At 38.7% G+C, this 19,199-nt stretch overlaps 1 protein-coding gene across 2 annotated transcripts in view; it reads left to right on the top strand.

Annotated features, from left to right (window-relative positions):
- Nucleotides 1-18,983, top strand: part of Srp54 (signal recognition particle 54) — a 34,513-nt gene extending 15,530 nt beyond the window's left edge. For both annotated transcript variants that reach the window (XM_048415797.3, XM_048415796.3), the window contains exons 6-16: nucleotides 669-735; nucleotides 881-938; nucleotides 3,598-3,748; nucleotides 5,394-5,542; nucleotides 5,857-5,957; nucleotides 6,509-6,595; nucleotides 9,342-9,415; nucleotides 9,754-9,862; nucleotides 13,980-14,150; nucleotides 16,844-16,939; nucleotides 18,521-18,983. In XM_048415797.3, the coding sequence (XP_048271754.1) occupies nucleotides 669-735; nucleotides 881-938; nucleotides 3,598-3,748; nucleotides 5,394-5,542; nucleotides 5,857-5,957; nucleotides 6,509-6,595; nucleotides 9,342-9,415; nucleotides 9,754-9,862; nucleotides 13,980-14,150; nucleotides 16,844-16,939; nucleotides 18,521-18,612 (1,155 nt within the window). In that variant the 3' untranslated portion in view covers nucleotides 18,613-18,983. The remainder of the gene's footprint in view (nucleotides 1-668; nucleotides 736-880; nucleotides 939-3,597; nucleotides 3,749-5,393; nucleotides 5,543-5,856; nucleotides 5,958-6,508; nucleotides 6,596-9,341; nucleotides 9,416-9,753; nucleotides 9,863-13,979; nucleotides 14,151-16,843; nucleotides 16,940-18,520) is intronic.
- Nucleotides 18,984-19,199: the final 216 nt, after the last annotated feature.

The raw sequence follows: 19,199 nt of genomic DNA, 5'->3' as shown, positions 1-19,199 counted from the left end.
AAACAGAGAAACCCTCTCTTGAAAAACAAAACAAAACAAAAAAACAAAAACAAAACAGAAAGAAAGAAAGAGTGTCAGAATGTCCAGATGTAGTAGGGGAAGAGGCAGGTGGAGGTCTTATGTGCTGAGAGCAGCCTGTTCTGTACTTCCTTCCAGGCCATTCATAGCCACGTGATGAAAGAGAGAGGGCGGAAGAGGAGAGCTCACGTGCACACATGATTTTTTTTTTTTTAATTGAAGAAAGCAAGGGAATTTACTTTCTCCTTAGATACGAAATTCCCCTTTGAGTGTCCCACTGTGTTGATAGAGCCTTTTATCTTACACATCCTTATGTTAATTTTCCATTCATTGTGTGACCCTGTCCTATGACTGGGTTCCCCAACTTGGTTGCTAGATTATTTTCTCTCCCCAACAAGCTTCAGCCATGTTACAGTTTAAGGGCAGGGGTGATGTCTGTCTAGCAGTGATTATTGCTGCTTTACCATCTTACATTCATTGAGTGAAAATTAGAATTTAAACTCCTCAGAACTTTTGCTGCGCCTCAAAGTGTTAATACTACGTTCAAGAGAATTATGAGCAATTTTACTTTACTCCTTGGATAAATTAAAAGAAGTTTTATATATAATGATTTGTTTTTTGATGCTTTATTTTTAATCTTCCTTTCCCAGTTAGCATATTATTACCAGAGAAAAGGTTGGAAGACTTGTTTGATATGTGCAGATACATTCAGAGCAGGTAGTGTTTTGAAATTCAATTTCTTCTTCTTCTTCTTCTTCTTCTTCTTCTTCTTCTTCTTCTTCTTCTTCTTCTTCTTCTTCTTCTTCTTCTTTTGTAATTTTTATTGTCACATTTGAGACTTCATTAACTCTTTATCTCTTAGGAGCGTTTGACCAGCTAAAACAGAATGCCACCAAAGCAAGAATTCCATTCTATGGAAGGTAGGTTACTGTTTTTTTATTTTTATTTTTTTGACTTTTTGCAACTCAGTCTCAGTTGTAGTCCAGTCTGACCTGACTGGCCTCTGACTGTCTTGGCTCACAAGGTGTGTACCACCATACATGGCTTCCTTTCTTTTTTGTTTAAGACACCTGAAGCATCCTCATTAATATATGCTAGGGAATATTTTCTTGAAATTCCTTATCATTTAACAGCATGTAGTAGGGGCCTGACACCTTGAGTTTGACTCCCAGAAGCATGGTGGATGGAGAGAACCACTTTTGGAAGGTATTCCTAGACGTCCACATATGTACTGTGGCACATCTATGGGTGGATGTGCTTACATGTATGTGTGTGTACATGTATACTACAAATAAGTATATTTTTAAAGAACTAAAAATTTGAAGTATATATTAACATTCCTAATTAGCACTTTTAATGCTTTTTATTATCATTTCCATACAGATATTTATAGGAAGATAGATTATTTTAAATTAAAATGAGTCTGCTGTCTTAGTCAGGGTTACTGTTTTTATGAGGAAACACCATGACCTAAAACATCTTGGGGAGGAAAGGGTTTATTTGACTTACACTTCCAAATTGTAGTCGATTATTGAAGGAAGTCGGGACAGAAACTCAAACAGGACAGGAGCCTGGAGGCAGGAGCTGATGCAGAGGCCATGAAGGGTGCTGCTTACTGGCTTGTTCATCCTGCTTTCTCCCAGAACCCAGGACCGCCAGCCCAGTGATCTTACAGAGTCATTTACTCAGTTGAGGTTCTTTTAGATAATTCTAGCTTGTGTCAAGTTGATGTAAAATTAGTCAGCACAACTTCTTTGTGCTTTGATTCCTACAGCAGTGGTTGTATGGATTGTGTAAGTTTATCAAAACTCATCAGATGGGAACTGGGCATGTAGCTCATGGGATGAGTACTTGCCTAGGATAGACAAGGCCCTGAATTTAATATCTAGTTCCATCAAAAAAAAAAAAAAAAAGAAGAAGAAGAGCAAAAATTAAAACAACAACTCCCTTTCCCCTCCAAAAAAACCAATCCTCATTCAAACGACTACAGAGAGGACTGAGGAGGTGGCTCAGCAGGTAATAGTGCCTGTCAGCAAGACTGGTACATGCCTTCCATCTCCAGGGCCTTGATAGCAGAAAGAGCATCTATTTCTTCAGGTTGTCCTGTGACTCCACAGGTGCACCACAGTTTATTCATGCTTATACATGTCACATATAGAAGTAAGAAAGTACATACAACAAAAATTGAGTACAGTGGTATGCTTATAATAGTAATAACAACCATTTGTTAGAAAGAGTAATTTAATTTTAGAATGATAATTACTGTAATTTTTTAAATGTAACCTACTATCTGTATATATGTACTTATTGTCACTTTTTTGTTTGGTTTTTCGAGCCTTTGCTGTCCTGAAACTCAGACCAGGCTGGCCTCAAACTCAGAGATCCACCTGCCTTTGCCTCCCAAGTGCTGGGATTAAAAGCATACGTCACCACCGCCTGGCTCAATGTCCCTTTCTATAAAGATCTTTGATCATGTTTCCTTATACCTTTACAAATTTTAGTTGTAGGGCTATAGTCTGAGGTGATAGCCAGGCGTAGTGGCAGCGTGTACTTTTAACCCCAGCACTTGGGAGGCAGAGACAGGCAGATCTCTGTGAGTTCAAAGCAAGCCTGGTGTACAAAGCAAGTTTCAGGACAGCCAGAGCTGTTACATAAAAAAAACCCTGTCTTCAAAAACCAAAAAAGGCGCCAGGTGGTGGTGGCATAGGCAGGTGGATCTCCGAGAGTTCGAGACCAGGACAGGCTCCAAAGCTACAGAGAAACCCTGTCTTGAAAAACCTAAATAAATAAATAAATAAATGATTGATTACATGATGTTTAGTAATGCTAATAGCTGTTATTTTGACTTTAAGTTTTTTATTCTGTGTGTGGGTGTTTTGTTTGCATATATGCCTGGTACCACATGTGTGCCTGGTGCCCTTGCAGTCTAGCAGAGGGACTGGAGGTTGTGAGCCTCCCATGGTTGTGAACCCTGCTTTTTGGTGCTGGGAACTGAATCCAGGTTTTCTGGGAGAGCAGCCAGAGCTCTTAACTGCTGTGCTGTCTCTAGCCCCTATTCATTCATTCTTTCTTCACATTCCCTTCCCCCTTCCTCCCTTCCTTCCTTCCTTTTCTTCCCTCTTTCTCTATTTTTAGAAGTATTTATTTTGTTTCCTGTCTTTTTAATATGAACATACCAACCTCAGTGTCCATAGTAAATGATGATGTCTTCATCTGATGGGGTGCTATACAATTCAATAACTTCATAAAATGATACCAAAATGTTATTAAATGGAAAGACTGGCATAATATGCTTTGTAGCATGACTTCTCTTATTAAAGAGGATATTAAAGATTAAGGAAGCAATTCAGAAAAAAAATGCATTAGAATTATACAGACTTGTAGGAAAGTTTAGTGTTGCCTCATGCCAAAGAAATGACTTCTGTAATTTTACTTACTAGTAATTTCTTCTAAATTGAAAATATATTATTTTTACTTTTTCAGAATAGATTAAAAGTAAACTGACAGTTTTCAAGTAAATAGTATTTGGATGTTTTCCCATTTTAGTGTTGTTGAAGTCATTTGTTTCATGTTTAATAGCTATACAGAAATGGATCCCGTCATCATTGCTTCTGAAGGAGTGGAAAAATTCAAAAATGAAAATTTTGAAATTATTATTGTTGATACAAGTGGCCGGCACAAACAAGAAGATTCTTTGTTTGAAGAAATGCTTCAAGTCTCTAATGCTATAGTAAGTAGCTTTCCACGGAACACCATTTAAAGGACTTCAGTCAGTTTAACTATGAAATGTGATTGGGTTTTTAGTGAATATAAGCTACTTCTTGCCTATAAGAAATAAATTAAGTAATTATTTCTGTTTTGGGGACCTTTAACTGTGTTAAGGACTTAATGTCATTATTTTTGTTCTTCATTATAGAAAAAATAATAATGAAAAATTAAGAATTAACCTTAAATATTTGTTGATTTTCTCATTACCTAAATTCAGTAGAAACAATAATTTTGAAGGTTTTTAATGAAACCTTAATATTGTCATTTCATGTCTTCTTTAATACTCTTAAAAGATGGAGCTGGGTGTAGTGCATATGCCTTTTATCCTAGTACTTGGGGAGCACAGATGGATCTCTCAGAGTGCAAAGCCAGCCTGATAAGATTATCTAGCTCTAGGCCTACCAAGGCTACATAGTGGGACCCTGTGCATTACTCACTGTTTTTTGCTATGAAAGAGACAACATGGCCAAGGCAACTCTTATAAAAGAAAGCGTAATTGTGACTGGCTTACAATTTCAGAGTCCTTTATTACCATGGTGGGGAACATTGTGGCACACAGGTATATATGGTACTGGAGAAGTAGCTGAGAATTCTACATCTAGTTCTGCAGGCAGCAGAAGATGTGGGCCTGGCTTGGGTTTTTGAAACCTCAAAGCCACACCCAGTGACACACTTCAACAAGGCTACGCCTACTCCGCCATGGTCACACCTACTAATCCTTCCCAAATATATGAGGCTTTGGGGGCCATTCTTACTCAAACCTTCACACTAAACAAAAAATTATAGAAATAATGTAGGGGCAAGAAGTAGTTCATGTTTGAGAAGTAACTCATGTTTGGCTATTGGAATGTTGTCAATAATTCTTTGGTTAGTGATTGGTACTAATTCATCTTTTTAGTGCTACTCTTTTTGACGAATGGGAACAGATCTAAGGGACATAGCCTCAGTGTGTTACTGACTGTTTTCGGAATACACCTTCTGCTTTGTTCTTGTTCTGGTTTACTTTTACTGTTCATTTACCTTCAGTGTCATTCATAAAGATGTTTGCATAACCACTTTGTATTCTTCCTCTTCCTCTTTCTTCCTCTTCTTGTTCTCCTCATTTCTCTTTCTCTCTTTTCTTTCTCTATCCTTCCCTCCATCCCTCCCTCCCCCCCTCTCATTTTTGAAACAGACCCCGGCTAGCCCTGACTGTCCTAGAACTGGCTCTGTCGACCAGGCTGACCTTGAACTCAGAGATTGCCTGCCTCTGCCTCCCAAGTGCTGAGTTTAAAGGCATGTGCCACCCTTTATTCATTTTTCATTTATTTATTATATTTATTTATTTACTTATTTATTATTCTTTATTCATTCTTTCATTCTTCTTCTTTATTCAAGTCTCAGCTCAGAATAATTTCCAAAATGCTACCATATTTTCTTCTCTCTATCATGGGCTCAAAGGTCTTCTTACTTATCTCTTTATCAAGCCCTATATGTTACTTAATTTATGGTGCTCCCTCAGTCAGTATTTATTAAATAATATTTATAGTAAACATTCTGTACGCGCTCATGTAAAACCTTTTCTTAACACCAGTAAAAGCAAGTCTCTTTTTATTTGTTCTTTTTAGCAACCAGATAACATTGTTTATGTGATGGATGCGTCCATTGGACAAGCTTGTGAAGCCCAAGCGAAGGCTTTTAAAGATAAAGTAGATGTAGCTTCAGTAATAGTGACAAAACTTGACGGTCACGCTAAAGGAGGTGGTGCTCTAAGTGCGTGAGTATCAGTCAAAGTCACACTATTGTGGTTACTAAACCCATTGCCCTGTAGATCATTTATTCTATGCCTTGGCAATCATGTATATGTGTGCTGTTTATGAGTTTCTTATTCTGGTTTTTAAGAAGATTTTAGTAATGAATTAATGTGATCTGTAAAAGAGATTTAAGTAGGAATAGAATTTTGGAGCCTGTCTTGTATAGTTCTGACTAATAAAAGGAAATTTAAATTTTATACCTTTTTCTATTATCTTTGAAAAAATCTTCTGGATATTTGTTTTCTTTTTTGAGGTTATTTTTTTTTTTTCTGTGTAGAGTTGCTGCCACAAAAAGTCCGATTATTTTCATTGGTACAGGGGAACATATAGATGACTTTGAACCTTTCAAAACACAGCCTTTTATCAGCAAACTGCTTGGTAAGTACAATGTGGGATTAGAGAGCCATCTCTGAGATAGTATGGATCATAGAGCCAATTAGGGTTTTAATCCTATGTTTATTAACCAGCTTCAGATGGTCATTTCCTTGTGTGACTTACCATCCTAACCTGTATCTTACTTTTCATTCTTTGTTAAAATACTGGGGACCAAAAGTCCCTTTAGTGCTACTGAGCTGCATCCCCAGCCCATTAGCCTCTTATTTTCTGTGGTTAGGATGATAAAATGAGTTATTGAATGCAAACTTTTGGGGAAGAATTTGAGCACATAATGCAGAAATATGTAGTTATAGTAATAGAAGTTGTAATCATAGTAAAACTTTTCTGTCGTCTTAAAGTGGTATAGTTATAAATCATGGAATTAGGAGGTTCCTGATTTATGCCTTTGCTTCCTCCTTAGCTCCATTTTTTTATATAAAATACAGTAAGAGTGTTTAACTAACTGCAAAACTATTACATGTGTCAGTATATTTTGTATAATATGAAGGTGAGCATATTATTAGCTGTTCATTTTTCTTTTTGGTGTCTTACAGGTATGGGTGACATTGAAGGACTGATAGATAAAGTCAACGAGTTGAAACTGGATGATAATGAGGCACTTATAGAGAAGCTGAAGCATGGTATATTTGTAGCAAAAAAGCATTTGATCTCAAATATTTTTTCTTTCAATTTTGTTGTTGTTGTTGTTGTTTGTTTTTCCTTTTTTTTTGGTGTTGAGATTTTAACCCAGGCCTTTGTCATGTTAGGCAAGTGCTTCACTCCTGCCTGCCTCCCAACCCGCTGGTTTTCTGAGAGAGAGCTTACTGTATAGGTCAAGCTGGCTTTGGACTTCTGACCCTCCTGCTTCTGCTTTGGTTACAGATGTGCACTGTTGTACTTTCCCTTGGTTTTCTTTTCTTTTTAAAAATATTGGGGAGGGGGCGTAGCACATGCCCACAGCACTCGTGAGGAAGTTAGAGGGTCACGTGGGTGAAGCTGGTCTTTTCCATCTTCACAGGTTCCAGGGATTGAGCTTGGATCACTGGGCTTGCAAGAAAGACCTTTACCCACTGAAACATTTCCCCAGCTCATCTTTTTGATAAATTTGCTGTTAACTCATTGGAAATGATAATGTCTGTTGTTAGAATCAATTTTTCAAATACATTTTTAAGCTTGGCATAGTGGCTTTTACCTTTAATCTCTTTGAGTTCCAGGATAGCCTGGTCTACAAAGTGACTTTCAGGTTATTCAGAGCTACATAGTGAAACTCTGTCTCCAAAAAAAGGTCACATGCTTATTTTAGATGATTTATATGCAAATCATTTTCATTCTTGGGCATCTGAACAGCTACTGAATTAGTTTTATCTTATGATCAAATTAGCTAAAAGTTAAAATAGAAAGTTTGATTTTCATTCTTGAAACAAAAACAGTTGAGAATTCAGTATACACTTATGGGGTCTTGTACTCTGGGTTGGTCTGTACTTTATAATTGTTGTCAGCCATTACCATCATTTGATACTTAACTTCCCTGCTTGAGGGTGAAGGAAAGGTTCATAGCTGTGTCCTCATCTTTCATGTTCATAGTGCCTTGCTCAGTGTCTGACACACGGGTCTTCAGTAGCTGTGGGTTCAGTGGCTGAAATTATCCCTCGTCTGATTTCTTTGCCTTCTTTCATTTTGTGTGTTTGTTTTTTTGTTTTGTTTTGTGCTTTCTTTTGAGACAGAGTCTCACAATGTGGCCCTGGCTGTCCTGGAACTTGTTACATAGGCTAAGGTGGGCTCAAATATGCCAGCCTCATAAGTTCCGGGATTAGAGGTGTGCACCATGCCAGGCCCTTCTTCCATTGTGAAGCAGTGCCCTAGTTCTGCTTCTGTATACTGCAGTTTGCCTGTTCTCTGATTTCTGACTCTTTGGGTCTCTGAGGCATTTTTGTTTTGTTCCTAATGTTTTGCCCCTTCTGAGGTCACCAGCTGTACCTAATTTCCTAATGATAGCTTTCATGTTCTCCAGTTGTTAATATTTGACAGTGTTACCTGGTCTTTCTAATTTCAAAGCTTTCGCTTGATTCTGTTGCGTGAGTTTTCTGTTTGTTCAGTGGTCACTTATTTCATTTTACAAAACAAATTTTGTGTGTGTATGAATGAATGTGTGTATATTTACACGTCAGGCCACGCACATGTGTGGAGGTCAGAGGATAACTTGCTGTAGTCCCTTCTCTCCTTCCTTTATGTGGATTCTGGGGATCAAACTCAGCTTGTTAGGTTTGGTGGCAAAAGCATCTTTACCCACTGAGCCATCTAGATGGTTCCACTTCTTTATGAATGGCCAGAGTGAATGCTAGACTCTAAATGCTGATCCTTACAGCAGAGCAGCAAGCACTCTTACTCACTGAGCCAGTTTATTTCACACAGCATGATTTCTCCCTTAGTTTATTATTGTTGTTGTTGTTATCATTATTAGTGTGTGTGCGTGCGTGTGCGTGTGTGTGTGTGTGTGTGTGTGTGTGTGTGTGTGATGTGTGAGTGGCATGCTGTGGCATGTATATGGAGATCAGAGAACAACTAATCAGTTCTCTGCCTCCACCTTTTCTGGTTTCCAGGGATTGAGCTGAGGTCATGAGTTTGCATAGCAAGTACCTCATCCACTGAGCCATCTCACCAATCCACAGAATTTGGTTTTGGTTTTGAGATAGAATCTTCCTTTCTAGTCCTGGCTAGCTATAAACTGGAATGTTCTCTCCTAGACCTTCTGAGTGTAGAGATCACAGGTGTGAGCTACCATGCCCATCAACAAAATATTTTTATAGTCATCAATGAAACCTTAGTTTTTTTCATACAGGGACTCTGTATGTAGCCTTGGCTGTTCTAAAACTCTATGTAGACCAGGCTGTCGTCAAACTCACAGGATTCAGCTGCCTCTGCTGGGATTAAAGGCTTGTGTCATCACTCCTGGCATTATTTGAGTACTATTTTGTCCTCAGTCTGTCCATTTTAAATCTTACAGATCATTTTCACTATTTTATATTCTTGCTGATAATGCATAGGAATTTTACATGTTCTGTATTCTCATTAGTGTCTGCTGTGTTCAAGCCTTTTAGTTGTAGCCATTTTAGTAGGTGTAGTTTGCTTTGTTTCTACTTTTCTGTTTATTTGTATACGTCTACCTAGCGTGCTAGACTAGTACACTTCTCTGGGATGCAATCTGTCCATGTGCTTACTACTCCTTGCAGCATATTCATCCTGTCTTCCACACAGTAGCTGTGCAGTGAATGCTTATTGATTGGATAATACGCTTCAAGATGAATTCATGATTAAGGAAAATACTAGTTTTATTGAATGGAATTGTACATTTTCTACTATCTCTGAATTATTTATATTGCATTTCAGGTCAGTTTACATTGCGAGACATGTATGAACAGTTCCAGAATATCATGAAAATGGGCCCATTCAGTCAGATCTTGGTTAGTTATCTTTAAATGTTTCTAAAATTTCTTTCTATGTTTTTGTGTTCATTTTATTTGTACAAAGAAAGGAAGTTTAATGCACTGCAGAGCAGCAGGCATGGCTATAACAGAAGAACCTTATTAGTGTGTATTGATTGTTAAAATAGTGGGTTTCATTATGACGGTCTCATGAGTTTATATAATATACTTTATCTTTTTATTATAATTTCTGAGAACAGTTATACTTGCATAAATCATTTGGGTAAAATGTATCTTTTAAGAATTAATTTCAAATTTAAATAGTGACATTTTGAACAGTATTAAGTCATTGATGACTATGTTTAAATCTGTTTTAGGGGATGATTCCAGGTTTTGGAACAGATTTTATGAGCAAAGGAAATGAGCAGGAGTCAATGGCAAGACTGAAGAAACTGATGACAATAATGGATAGCATGAATGACCAAGGTAAGAGAGTAGGTGACTGAGGGCGGTGTTCTGAGATCAGCAAGGTAAGAGAGTAGATGTCAGGGAGGAGCAGTATTCTGAGATGAGCAAGGTAAGAGAGTATGCGATGGGGTGGGGCAGTATTCTGAGTATCAGCAAGTTTAGAGTTTCATATTTTCTTGTTGGCAAGATGGAAGAAACTTACATCAAAAGCTTATTTTTAGGTAGATCTGAAGTAACTTGTGAGCACTGACTTAAAGGGTTGTGATCACTGGACTGATTGATCATTGAAAGAAATTCAGAATACAACACTGCTCTAAGTGAGTTCCAGAGAAAGAAGTGTATGTTTTCATCACGTTGATAGAAATAAATGGAGAAAGTTACAGTCAATTTTGAGAGAATCCCAGACTTGAAAACATTAAACGTTGGCTTAGTATGGTGGTGCACTCCCTTAACCCAGACACTTCAAAGGCAAAGGCAGGTGGAACTCTGAGTTTGAGACCAGCCTGGTCTACATAGCAAGTTCTAGGCTGGTAAGCGATACATTGGTGAGTTCCTGTCTCAAAATAATCAGGGCCTGGAGGAATGGATCAGCAGCACCGACTGTTCTTCCAGACGTCCTGCATTCAATTTTCAGTACCTACATGGTGGCTCACAGCCATCTATGACTGCAGTCTTGTGAGACCTGGTTTATTCTTCTGGTGTGCACCTGTATGTACAGACAAAACACCTCTATACATAAAGTACATAAATAAGTAAATCTAAAAAAAGCCATTTATAAATAAATAAATTCAGTGGTTTTTTTTTTTTATTCTCTTTAATTCTTAATGTGTTACCTTTCAAATGTAAGCCATTTAGTCATCACAGCTCTTAAGTGGATATGGTTCACTATCATCTATCTTTTCCAGGTAAAGAAACTGAGTTGTAATCATGCTAAGTAAAAAACTGTTAAGGTCACTGGATGGTAGAGAGGCTGGGATCAAACCTAAACATGTTTCCTGGGATGCTATCCTCAGTCAGTCTGTAGGATACATGGCTCTCCCACATCTGAAAGCCTTTTTTTAAAATTGTGTTTTTATTTGTTTGTTTATTGAAAGCCTTCTTTTTATGCCTGGCAAGGGAGTACATACAGATATGCCAGGCAAACATATTTTGCTTTGACATGTGACAAAAAATTCTTTAATTAGAGTTATAACAAACTGGCACATACTTCTTTACTTAATTATTCAGTTACCACAAGTTTATTTTTAGTTTCAGTAAAATCCCAGTCTCTAGGCAAGGTCTTACACATCTGTGATCCCTGTATTTGGGAGGGGGAGGCAAGAAGAATAGGAATTCAAGGTCATAGTTAAGGTTCAAACCAGCTTGAGGTACATGGAAACCCTACCTCAAAAAAAAATAAATAAAAATAATAAAGTCTCAGTAAAAATCCTTTTCATGTGTGTAGAAATTGATAATGCTGATTCTCAAGCTTAATCAAAATGGAAAATGCCAAGATACTGGGTATATAGACACACACCTATAATCCTAGCACCGAGGCAGGAGTACCTTGAATGAGCTTGAACTAGCCTGGGCTGTGTCGCAAGTACAAGGTCAACAACAGATGGGAAGCAACACTTGGTTTCAGAGAAACTAAATAAAAACAGTCTAAAAAAGGATCAGATCAGGTTAACCAAAACATCTTGAAAACTGTAGATGTCTGATGTGACCGAGTATCAAGAGAAAGCGTTCTTTCTCCCTCAAGAGTCATAAGCTATTCTGTAATACTGTCTTCTAGCAGCCCTCCCCTTTCCTTTCGTCCCTGCATCAGGAGCTCTTAGGTGTGTATGTGTAGGAGACAGTTGGCCCGGCTGTATTCATGAAGACAGTCTTAGCCTCACTGCTCTTTGTTGCTGTGCTCTGCAGAAATGAGTGTTTACATGTGTGGGTGTCTTTTGCTCCTAGAGTCAATTTTGCTATTTCATACATTTGTTCTGTAGTTTCTTGTTTTGTTTTTATGAGACAGTCTCACGATGTAGCCTTAGCTGACCTGTAACTTGTTATGTAGACCAAACTGGGTTCAAATTTGAGAGAGATCTCCCCCTTCTGCTCCTGAGTGCTAGGATTAAAAGCATCTGCCACTAGGCTTGGCTTCTCTGTACTTGGACCGATTTTAGAAACTCTGCAGCCTCTATTTCCTATGCTGTTAGCCAGTCACTGGGGTTGCTAAGACTGAGACCACCTACTTTTTTTAATAGTGGAAACTGATTTTTTAAATTATTACTTTATATGTGTGGGTGTTTTGCCTACATGTATATTTGTTCATAATGTGTGTGCTGTGCTCAGGGAGGTCAGAAAGGGCATTGGAGTCCTTGAAACTAGAATTATTGGCATTTGAGATCCTCTGTGTGGTGCTGGGAAATAAACCCTGGTTTTCTGGAAAATCAACCAGTACTCTTAACCACTTAGCTACCCCTACCCCGATTTAATTTTATTTATTTTGTTTTTTGGTAGGTTTTTTGGTTGTATGTTTTGAGATAAGTTTTCTCTGTATAGCCCTCCCAGATTGTCCTGAAACTTGCTCTGTAGACCAGACTGGCCTCAAACTCAGAGATCTGCCTACCTCTGCCTCCCAAGTGCTGTGATTAAAGCTGTGTGCCACCACTGCCCAGCTGCCCCAACACCCATCCCCATTTTAAAACATCTTACTTAGTTACCTATTGCCTGGAAGTAGCACTTGGTTTATGTGTGGAGGTCAGAGAACAATGTGGAGAAGTTGTTTCTCCTTCTACCATAAGGATTTCAGGGGTTAAGTTCAGATTATTGGGCTTGACAGCAAACAGCTTTATCTGCTGAGCCATCTAGACTGCTTGTTAAGGAATGTTCAGGATGTTATGAGTGTTAGGCTAGGCATATCATCTGCCTAAAATTCTGTTACTCAAGAGGCCAAGACAAGAAGATCACAGTTTGAGCTCAGCCTGAGATACAAAGAAAAGGAGACTGAGAGGTGTTTTCTGTTCCGTCTGGGTTCTGTTCAAACCAAAAAGCTGATCAAAAAGCTAAAGGGGACTTGTGAGTACACTACAAAAGGATTAGAATATCACCAGCTCTAATTTCTCCATTATAGAAAATACAAGAATTTCTCCATTAATTATATATCGACTCTACTGTCTTCTACTTGCTTATGAGATCTAAATTTGTGAATTGGGAGTTAGCAACTGTTTAATAGGTTGAATTGAGGAGAGTGTTTCTATTCTGTGTTTGAAATAAGCCATATTCTCGTGATGTGTGGAGGACATAGAAAGAATAAACATGTGAAACACGGTGGTAGACAGAGTTTCAGAAGTCCTCAGATTATTTTCTTCCTTTTGAAGCTAGGTCTTACTATGTAGCCCTAGCTGGCCTGGGTCTTGCTGTGTAGACCAAACTGGCCTCAAACTTAGATCCTCCTGCCTCTGCCTTCTGAATCCTGGGGTTAAAGGTATATGCCACCATGCCTGTTAGTTCTCAGAATGTTCTGTTTAAATTGTAGTTGAAGAATACATAGGTTTGCTTTGTTCTTTTTATTCTAATGCTATAAATATTTTTAAATATATTTTATATTAAAATTTTTAATTAGAAGCAAACATAATTCTCTCTGTAAACAAAGCTGACTGGGGAGATGGCTCGGGGGGTGAGCACTTGCTGTGAGGCGAGAGGACTGAATTTCAAACCCGCAGAATCTGTGTGCAGAAGCAAGGCATGGCTGTATGTTCCTTTGACCTTCTTCTGAGCAGTGGAGACAGGACCCTAAGGAGCTTGCTGCTCAGCCAGCCTACCCAAAACACCAAGTTTTAGGGTCATTGAGAGACCCTCTGTCAAACAGATAAGTTGAGAGAGTACTCATTTTTACATATGTATACATCAGCACATGCTCATACATGCATATGTGTGCGCACACATACCCTCCCCCCATATCTGAGGGTTAATGGGGTGCTTGCCTAGCATACAGGAATCCCTCTGTTAGGACCCAGGAAACCCAGGTGTTTCATTTGGCTTCATTTCTATTTTCTAATATGTTTCCATTTTTAGGACTGGTGTAACTCAGAGGCAGAGCTTGACCACTGTGATAATAAATGATAATCTTTTGTAAATGAAATTATTTGGTCCTTATCTGCAGAACTGGACAGTACAGATGGTGCCAAGGTCTTTAGTAAGCAACCAGGCAGAATCCAGAGAGTTGCCCGGGGGTCAGGTGTGTCAACAAGAGATGTCCAAGAGCTTCTGACGCAGTATACCAAGTTTGCACAGATGGTGAAAAAGATGGGTGGTATCAAAGGACTTTTCAAAGGTAAGGGAAAAACGCGTGTTATCTCTTAAAAAAGATGAAGTTAAAACACAAAGCATTATTAGAAAAGTCGTTGCTGAATTTCTTGTGTTTGGGGCTTAACTCAGTGGTAGGGCCTGTCTGAGTTCCTGGGTTCCATCCCAGTACTGAAGAGTAAAGAGAATCTGAAGTTAATGTTATAGTCAAGAACCACCAGGAGTTACTATGCGATCCATCACTTACCTGTGTTTATAATCAAGATGGTAGACATTAATATTGAAAATGAGATTTTCTTTTTTTATTTTTCATACCAAATTCAGTTCTTCCTCCTTCCCCTTCTGCTGCCCACCCCCCACCTCCTCCCATTTCACCCTCAATCCACTCCTTAGGGGAAGCAAGGCTTCCTTGGGGAGTCAACAAAGTCTGGCATACTAAGTTGAGACAGGACCAGGCCTCTCCCCGCTGTGTTAAGGCTGAGCAAGGTATTTCACCATAGGAAATGGGCTCCAAAAAGCCGGTTCATGCACCTGGGATAAGTCCTGGTCCCAATGCCAGGGGCCCCACAAACAGATCAAGCCATACAACTGTCACAGTCCAGAGTCTGTGAGTGCCCACTAGCTCAGGTCAGCTGTCTCTGGTTTTCCCCATCATGATCTTGACCCCTCCTTGCTCATATGATCCCTCCTCTCTTTCTTGAGTGAACTCCAATCACTCAGCCCAGAGCTTGGCTGTGGGTCACTTCATCTACTTCTGTCAGTTATTGGATGAAGGTTCTGTGATGACAGTGTAGTCACTAATGTGATTATAAGGATAGGCCAGTTCAGGCACCGTCTCCACTATTGTTAGGAGTGTTAGTTGTGGTTTCCTGGGAATTTCCCTAGCACCAGGTTTTTCCCTAAGACCATAATGACTGTCTCTATCAAAGTATCTCTTTCATTGCTCTCCCTCTTGGTCCCTCTCCCAACTCAGCCATCTCAGTCCCTCATGTTCCCATCCCCAATAAACATATAAACTATAGAATATTTAGAGAATGTAAGAGTATATAAAAAGTGAACTCCTTTTCATTCCTCAGAGAATCCAACAAATGCTGTTGGAAACAAAAGTCAATATAACTACTGATTATTTTTTATTTTGCCAAACATTCTTCAAAATATATTGATTAACTGGGTTGGCTATCACACGCTCACACTTCCACCATTCTTGAGACAAGAGAAGCAGCAGGAGCATTGCCAGCTTGACCAGCTGCCATCCCTTAAGTAGCTGGGCGGGTGTCAGAGCAGTACCAGCAGGGATTGTATTGTCCTCCCTCCCTTCCCTCCCCTCTGTCCCTCCTTCCCCCTCTCTCTAACCACTGACTCCTATTGTAGCAGTGCTTGTATCTTGCATGCCTCTTAGATCTTTAACTGACGTGTCTACTTTTGTGTCCTGGTCAGTTTCTAGGCAATTCCATAGAGTCAATTTTGTCTTCTTTGGTTAGAAGTATAATAGACACTTAAGTATATTTTCTAATGTAGTTTCTAGTTTAATGATCACATATTTTTCAGTACATTTCCACTTTTAATTTTAAAAGTTTCTTTGTGCATCTTCTGAATAGAGTCTCGTTGGTGAGTCACCTCTTTCTTGTTCAGTCCCTCAGTTTTTCCCCCCTATTGCTCTGTAATAACATCTTAGTATCCTTGATTTTCATCTGCAAAGACTGTCCCAAGGTTTTCACTTTACTTTATTTTTGCTTTCTAATAAGTTTCTATTTTAGGGCTGGAGGTGTAGCTCAGAGGTAGACTGCTTCACTAGCATGCTGAGGCTCTGAGCCCTAGTCCACCGCCTCCTCTCCAAAGTTTCAAGTGGGCAGAGTCTACAATCCCAGCAGTTAAGAGGAGAAGGATATCTTCAAGTTCCACATCAGTTAGGACTATGTAGTAAAACTTATCTCAACAAACAAAACAAAGCTGGGAATAGTAGTGTATACCTTTGATCCCAAGACTCAGGGAGGGAGAGGTAAGCCTGGTTTATAAAGAGAGTTCTAGGACACCAAAGCTACATAGACCCTGTCTCAGTCAAACAAATAAAGACATTTTAATATAAGCCATGCCTGTTTATCTTTTCCTTTGCTCTCTTTTACTCATGCAGTCTTTCCCGTGTTGATGCCACAGTAATCAGCTTAGTATTTTCTTCTACTCGTTTTTTGTTTGATTGATTTAGTGGGACTGGGACTCAGACCCAGAATTTCATGCATGTTGTGTAGGCACTATCCCACCAAACTGTATCTTTTGCTCAGATTTGTTTTTTGTTTGTCTTTTTATTCCTGCTGGAATTTATTTTGCTATGTATAATATAAAATAAAAGGATATTGCTTTTCTGAAGAATTTATTGACTTGACTCTTCTAGCCCTCTTTTGATTTAGTTTCTATCATGTAAAATAAAATACTTAAATTGATCTGTGTAATAATGGCCCACACCTTTAATCCCACCACTCAGGAGGCCTTTGATCCCATTGTTCAGAAAGCAGAGGCAGGTGGATCTCTGTCTAGCCTGGCTTATCAGTGAATTCCAGTCCAGCCAGAACTAACGCAGTAACACCAATGAAAAGTGTTTCATACGATCCTTTATAAAGAATTTGTGTTTTTCATCAAAAAGATGTAATTGAGAAAAATATTAGTAAACTGTATATGATATTCTATACCACATCATAAGCTAATTAAATTTTTTTGTTTTGTCAGGTGGTGATATGTCGAAGAATGTGAGTCAGTCACAGATGGCAAAATTGAATCAACAAATGGCCAAAATGATGGATCCACGAGTTCTTCATCACATGGGTAAATACAAAATCCTTGTATTTACCGATTGTAATATACAGTTAAATTTATGAGGGTTGTAGTTTAATGGGAAGACTATTGTAGCGCTATATGAAAGCTTGTTTAAAAGATAAGTGGTTAAAGGAAGATGACCAACTGATTCTTGATTGTTAGTCATTCTAGATAAGCAGAAGTTTTTTGAACAGTTTATAAAGAACTTTGTGTCTGTGTGTCTCTGTGTGGTTTTTGTGTATATGATGTGTGTGAGCTCATGCTTTCTTGCTCATATAAGATCAAAGGACAAACTTCCAAAGTCAGTCCTTGCCTTCTGTCTTGCTGTAGCAGTGTCTCATTGTTTTCGCTGCTGCGCTGTGTGTAGTCTAGGCCAGCAGGCTTATACCTTTACCTGGTTGTGTATTGAGATTGCAGATGCACAGTGCAGCATGTAGCTTTCTGCATGGGTTCTGGGAATTCATGTCGTTATCAGGCTTGAGCAATTAGCACTTTTGCTCACTGAACCATCTCCCTAGCTTATAAATAAGCTGAGGTTTTATTTTTTCCTCTGCTGCCATTTGTGTGTATATATGTGGTGTGTGCAAATGTGTGGTGTACGCGTTTGTAAGCTGGAACAAGTACTGTGGAGATCATATCTTCCTCTCTCGCTCTCTACCTTTTTAAAGATAGTATCTCTAACTGATTAACTTGTCTCTTACTGAGCTAACTTGGTTGGAGCTTGCTGTTTCAGCTAATCTGGATGACTGGCCACCAAGTGATCCACATGTCTCTCCGTCCTCCCTTCCTCCCAGGGTTGAAATTTTAGAAACACTGGCCACTGTATACAGCTTTTATGCGGGGGCTGGAAATCCAATTCAGATTTTCATGTTTGTACACCAAATAAGCTCACTACCTAAGGAACCATCTTCCGTGCCCATTTTTTTTTCTAGTTTTATAATTATTTTATTTTGTATGTTTATTTGGGGATTTGAGGGAGAGGGGTTTGAGACAGTGTCTCACTATATAGCTCTGGCTGCCCTGGAAGTTGGTATAAAGACTAGGCTGGCCTTCACATGAGAGAGACCTGCGTGCCTCTGCCTCCTGAGTACTGGGATTTAAGGCGTGTGCCACCACTGCCCTCAGTTTCCTTTTCTATAAAGATTTTAGATAATACCTCATCAGGAGATTGTGACAAATAAGTAAGCTAATATATGTGAAAGCATTTAGTATGGTTCTGGGTACTTAACAAATGGTGAATTCTTTTTCCATAGGTTCTTTGAATCACAGCCCCTATCCTGAATTGATCAATTTTATGAAACAAATTCTTGTTACAAGAAAACTTTAGTGTCGACATAGAAATGTTTTGTTTAGACTTCTTGAGTGTGGACAGGAACACCCAATGTCTTTTCATGTTTTACCATATTCTTCATGATAACTTTATGGAGCACATAAATAAATCTAATAATACACATTTTAATTTGGTATAGTTTTAAAGGCTACAGACTAAATTGCTGTCATTTTTTAGAAATGAAGGTACCTTTTAGGCAAAAGCAGTAACCATTTGAGAATCCACCTGGTCATGACCTGTTTTAACTCTGTTCCCTCTAGGTGGCATGGCAGGACTTCAGTCAATGATGAGGCAGTTTCAACAAGGTGCTGCTGGCAATATGAAAGGCATGATGGGATTCAATAACATGTAAAGAAGATGCCTTAATAGAAGCTGACGTGGTTGATTATGTTATCTGCTTAGGCCTCAGAGTTTCCTCCCTTTTGCAAGTGGGGGAGAAGAATGTTCTTGCCTGTCTCGCCCTCATTCTTTCCTCACCCTTTTCCTTCTGACAGAAGGGAGAAGTGGCCGGTTGTTTCGGAAGTCATCATATTCCTGCTTTAAATCTTCTGTTCGTTTCCACCGTCATAACACTTCTTAGGTTAAACAAATCATGTTGTCAAATTTTAGTTCGTGAAGGTTTTTAATTGTCTCAAAAGCCAAGCATCTATAAACAGTCTCGATCAGTAAATTACATGATATTAAAGGAAAGTCTGCAAAATAAACTTCAAGTGATAAGTTAAAGGGTTGTTAACTTTCTTTATGGTCTAACGTGGTCAGTGTAAACCCCCCCCCCCCGAAAGTAGACAAAAAACTGACAGGTACATTTCGAGGGAGATATGGTAGAATAATTTAATCATGAATATTAGGAAATGTTATTTATTTTAGAATAAAATAATTTATTACAAAAACTTGAGCTTTGCTATTTTAATTAAAATAAAAAATTTGGTTAAGAATTTG

The sequence above is a fragment of the Myodes glareolus genome, chromosome 11 (assembly GCF_982192425.1).
Source record: "Myodes glareolus chromosome 11, mMyoGla1.1, whole genome shotgun sequence".
Classification (NCBI taxonomy): domain Eukaryota; kingdom Metazoa; phylum Chordata; class Mammalia; order Rodentia; family Cricetidae; genus Myodes; species Myodes glareolus.
Note: the sequence above shows the minus strand (reverse complement) of the source record. Positions and strands in the feature narration are given on the sequence as shown.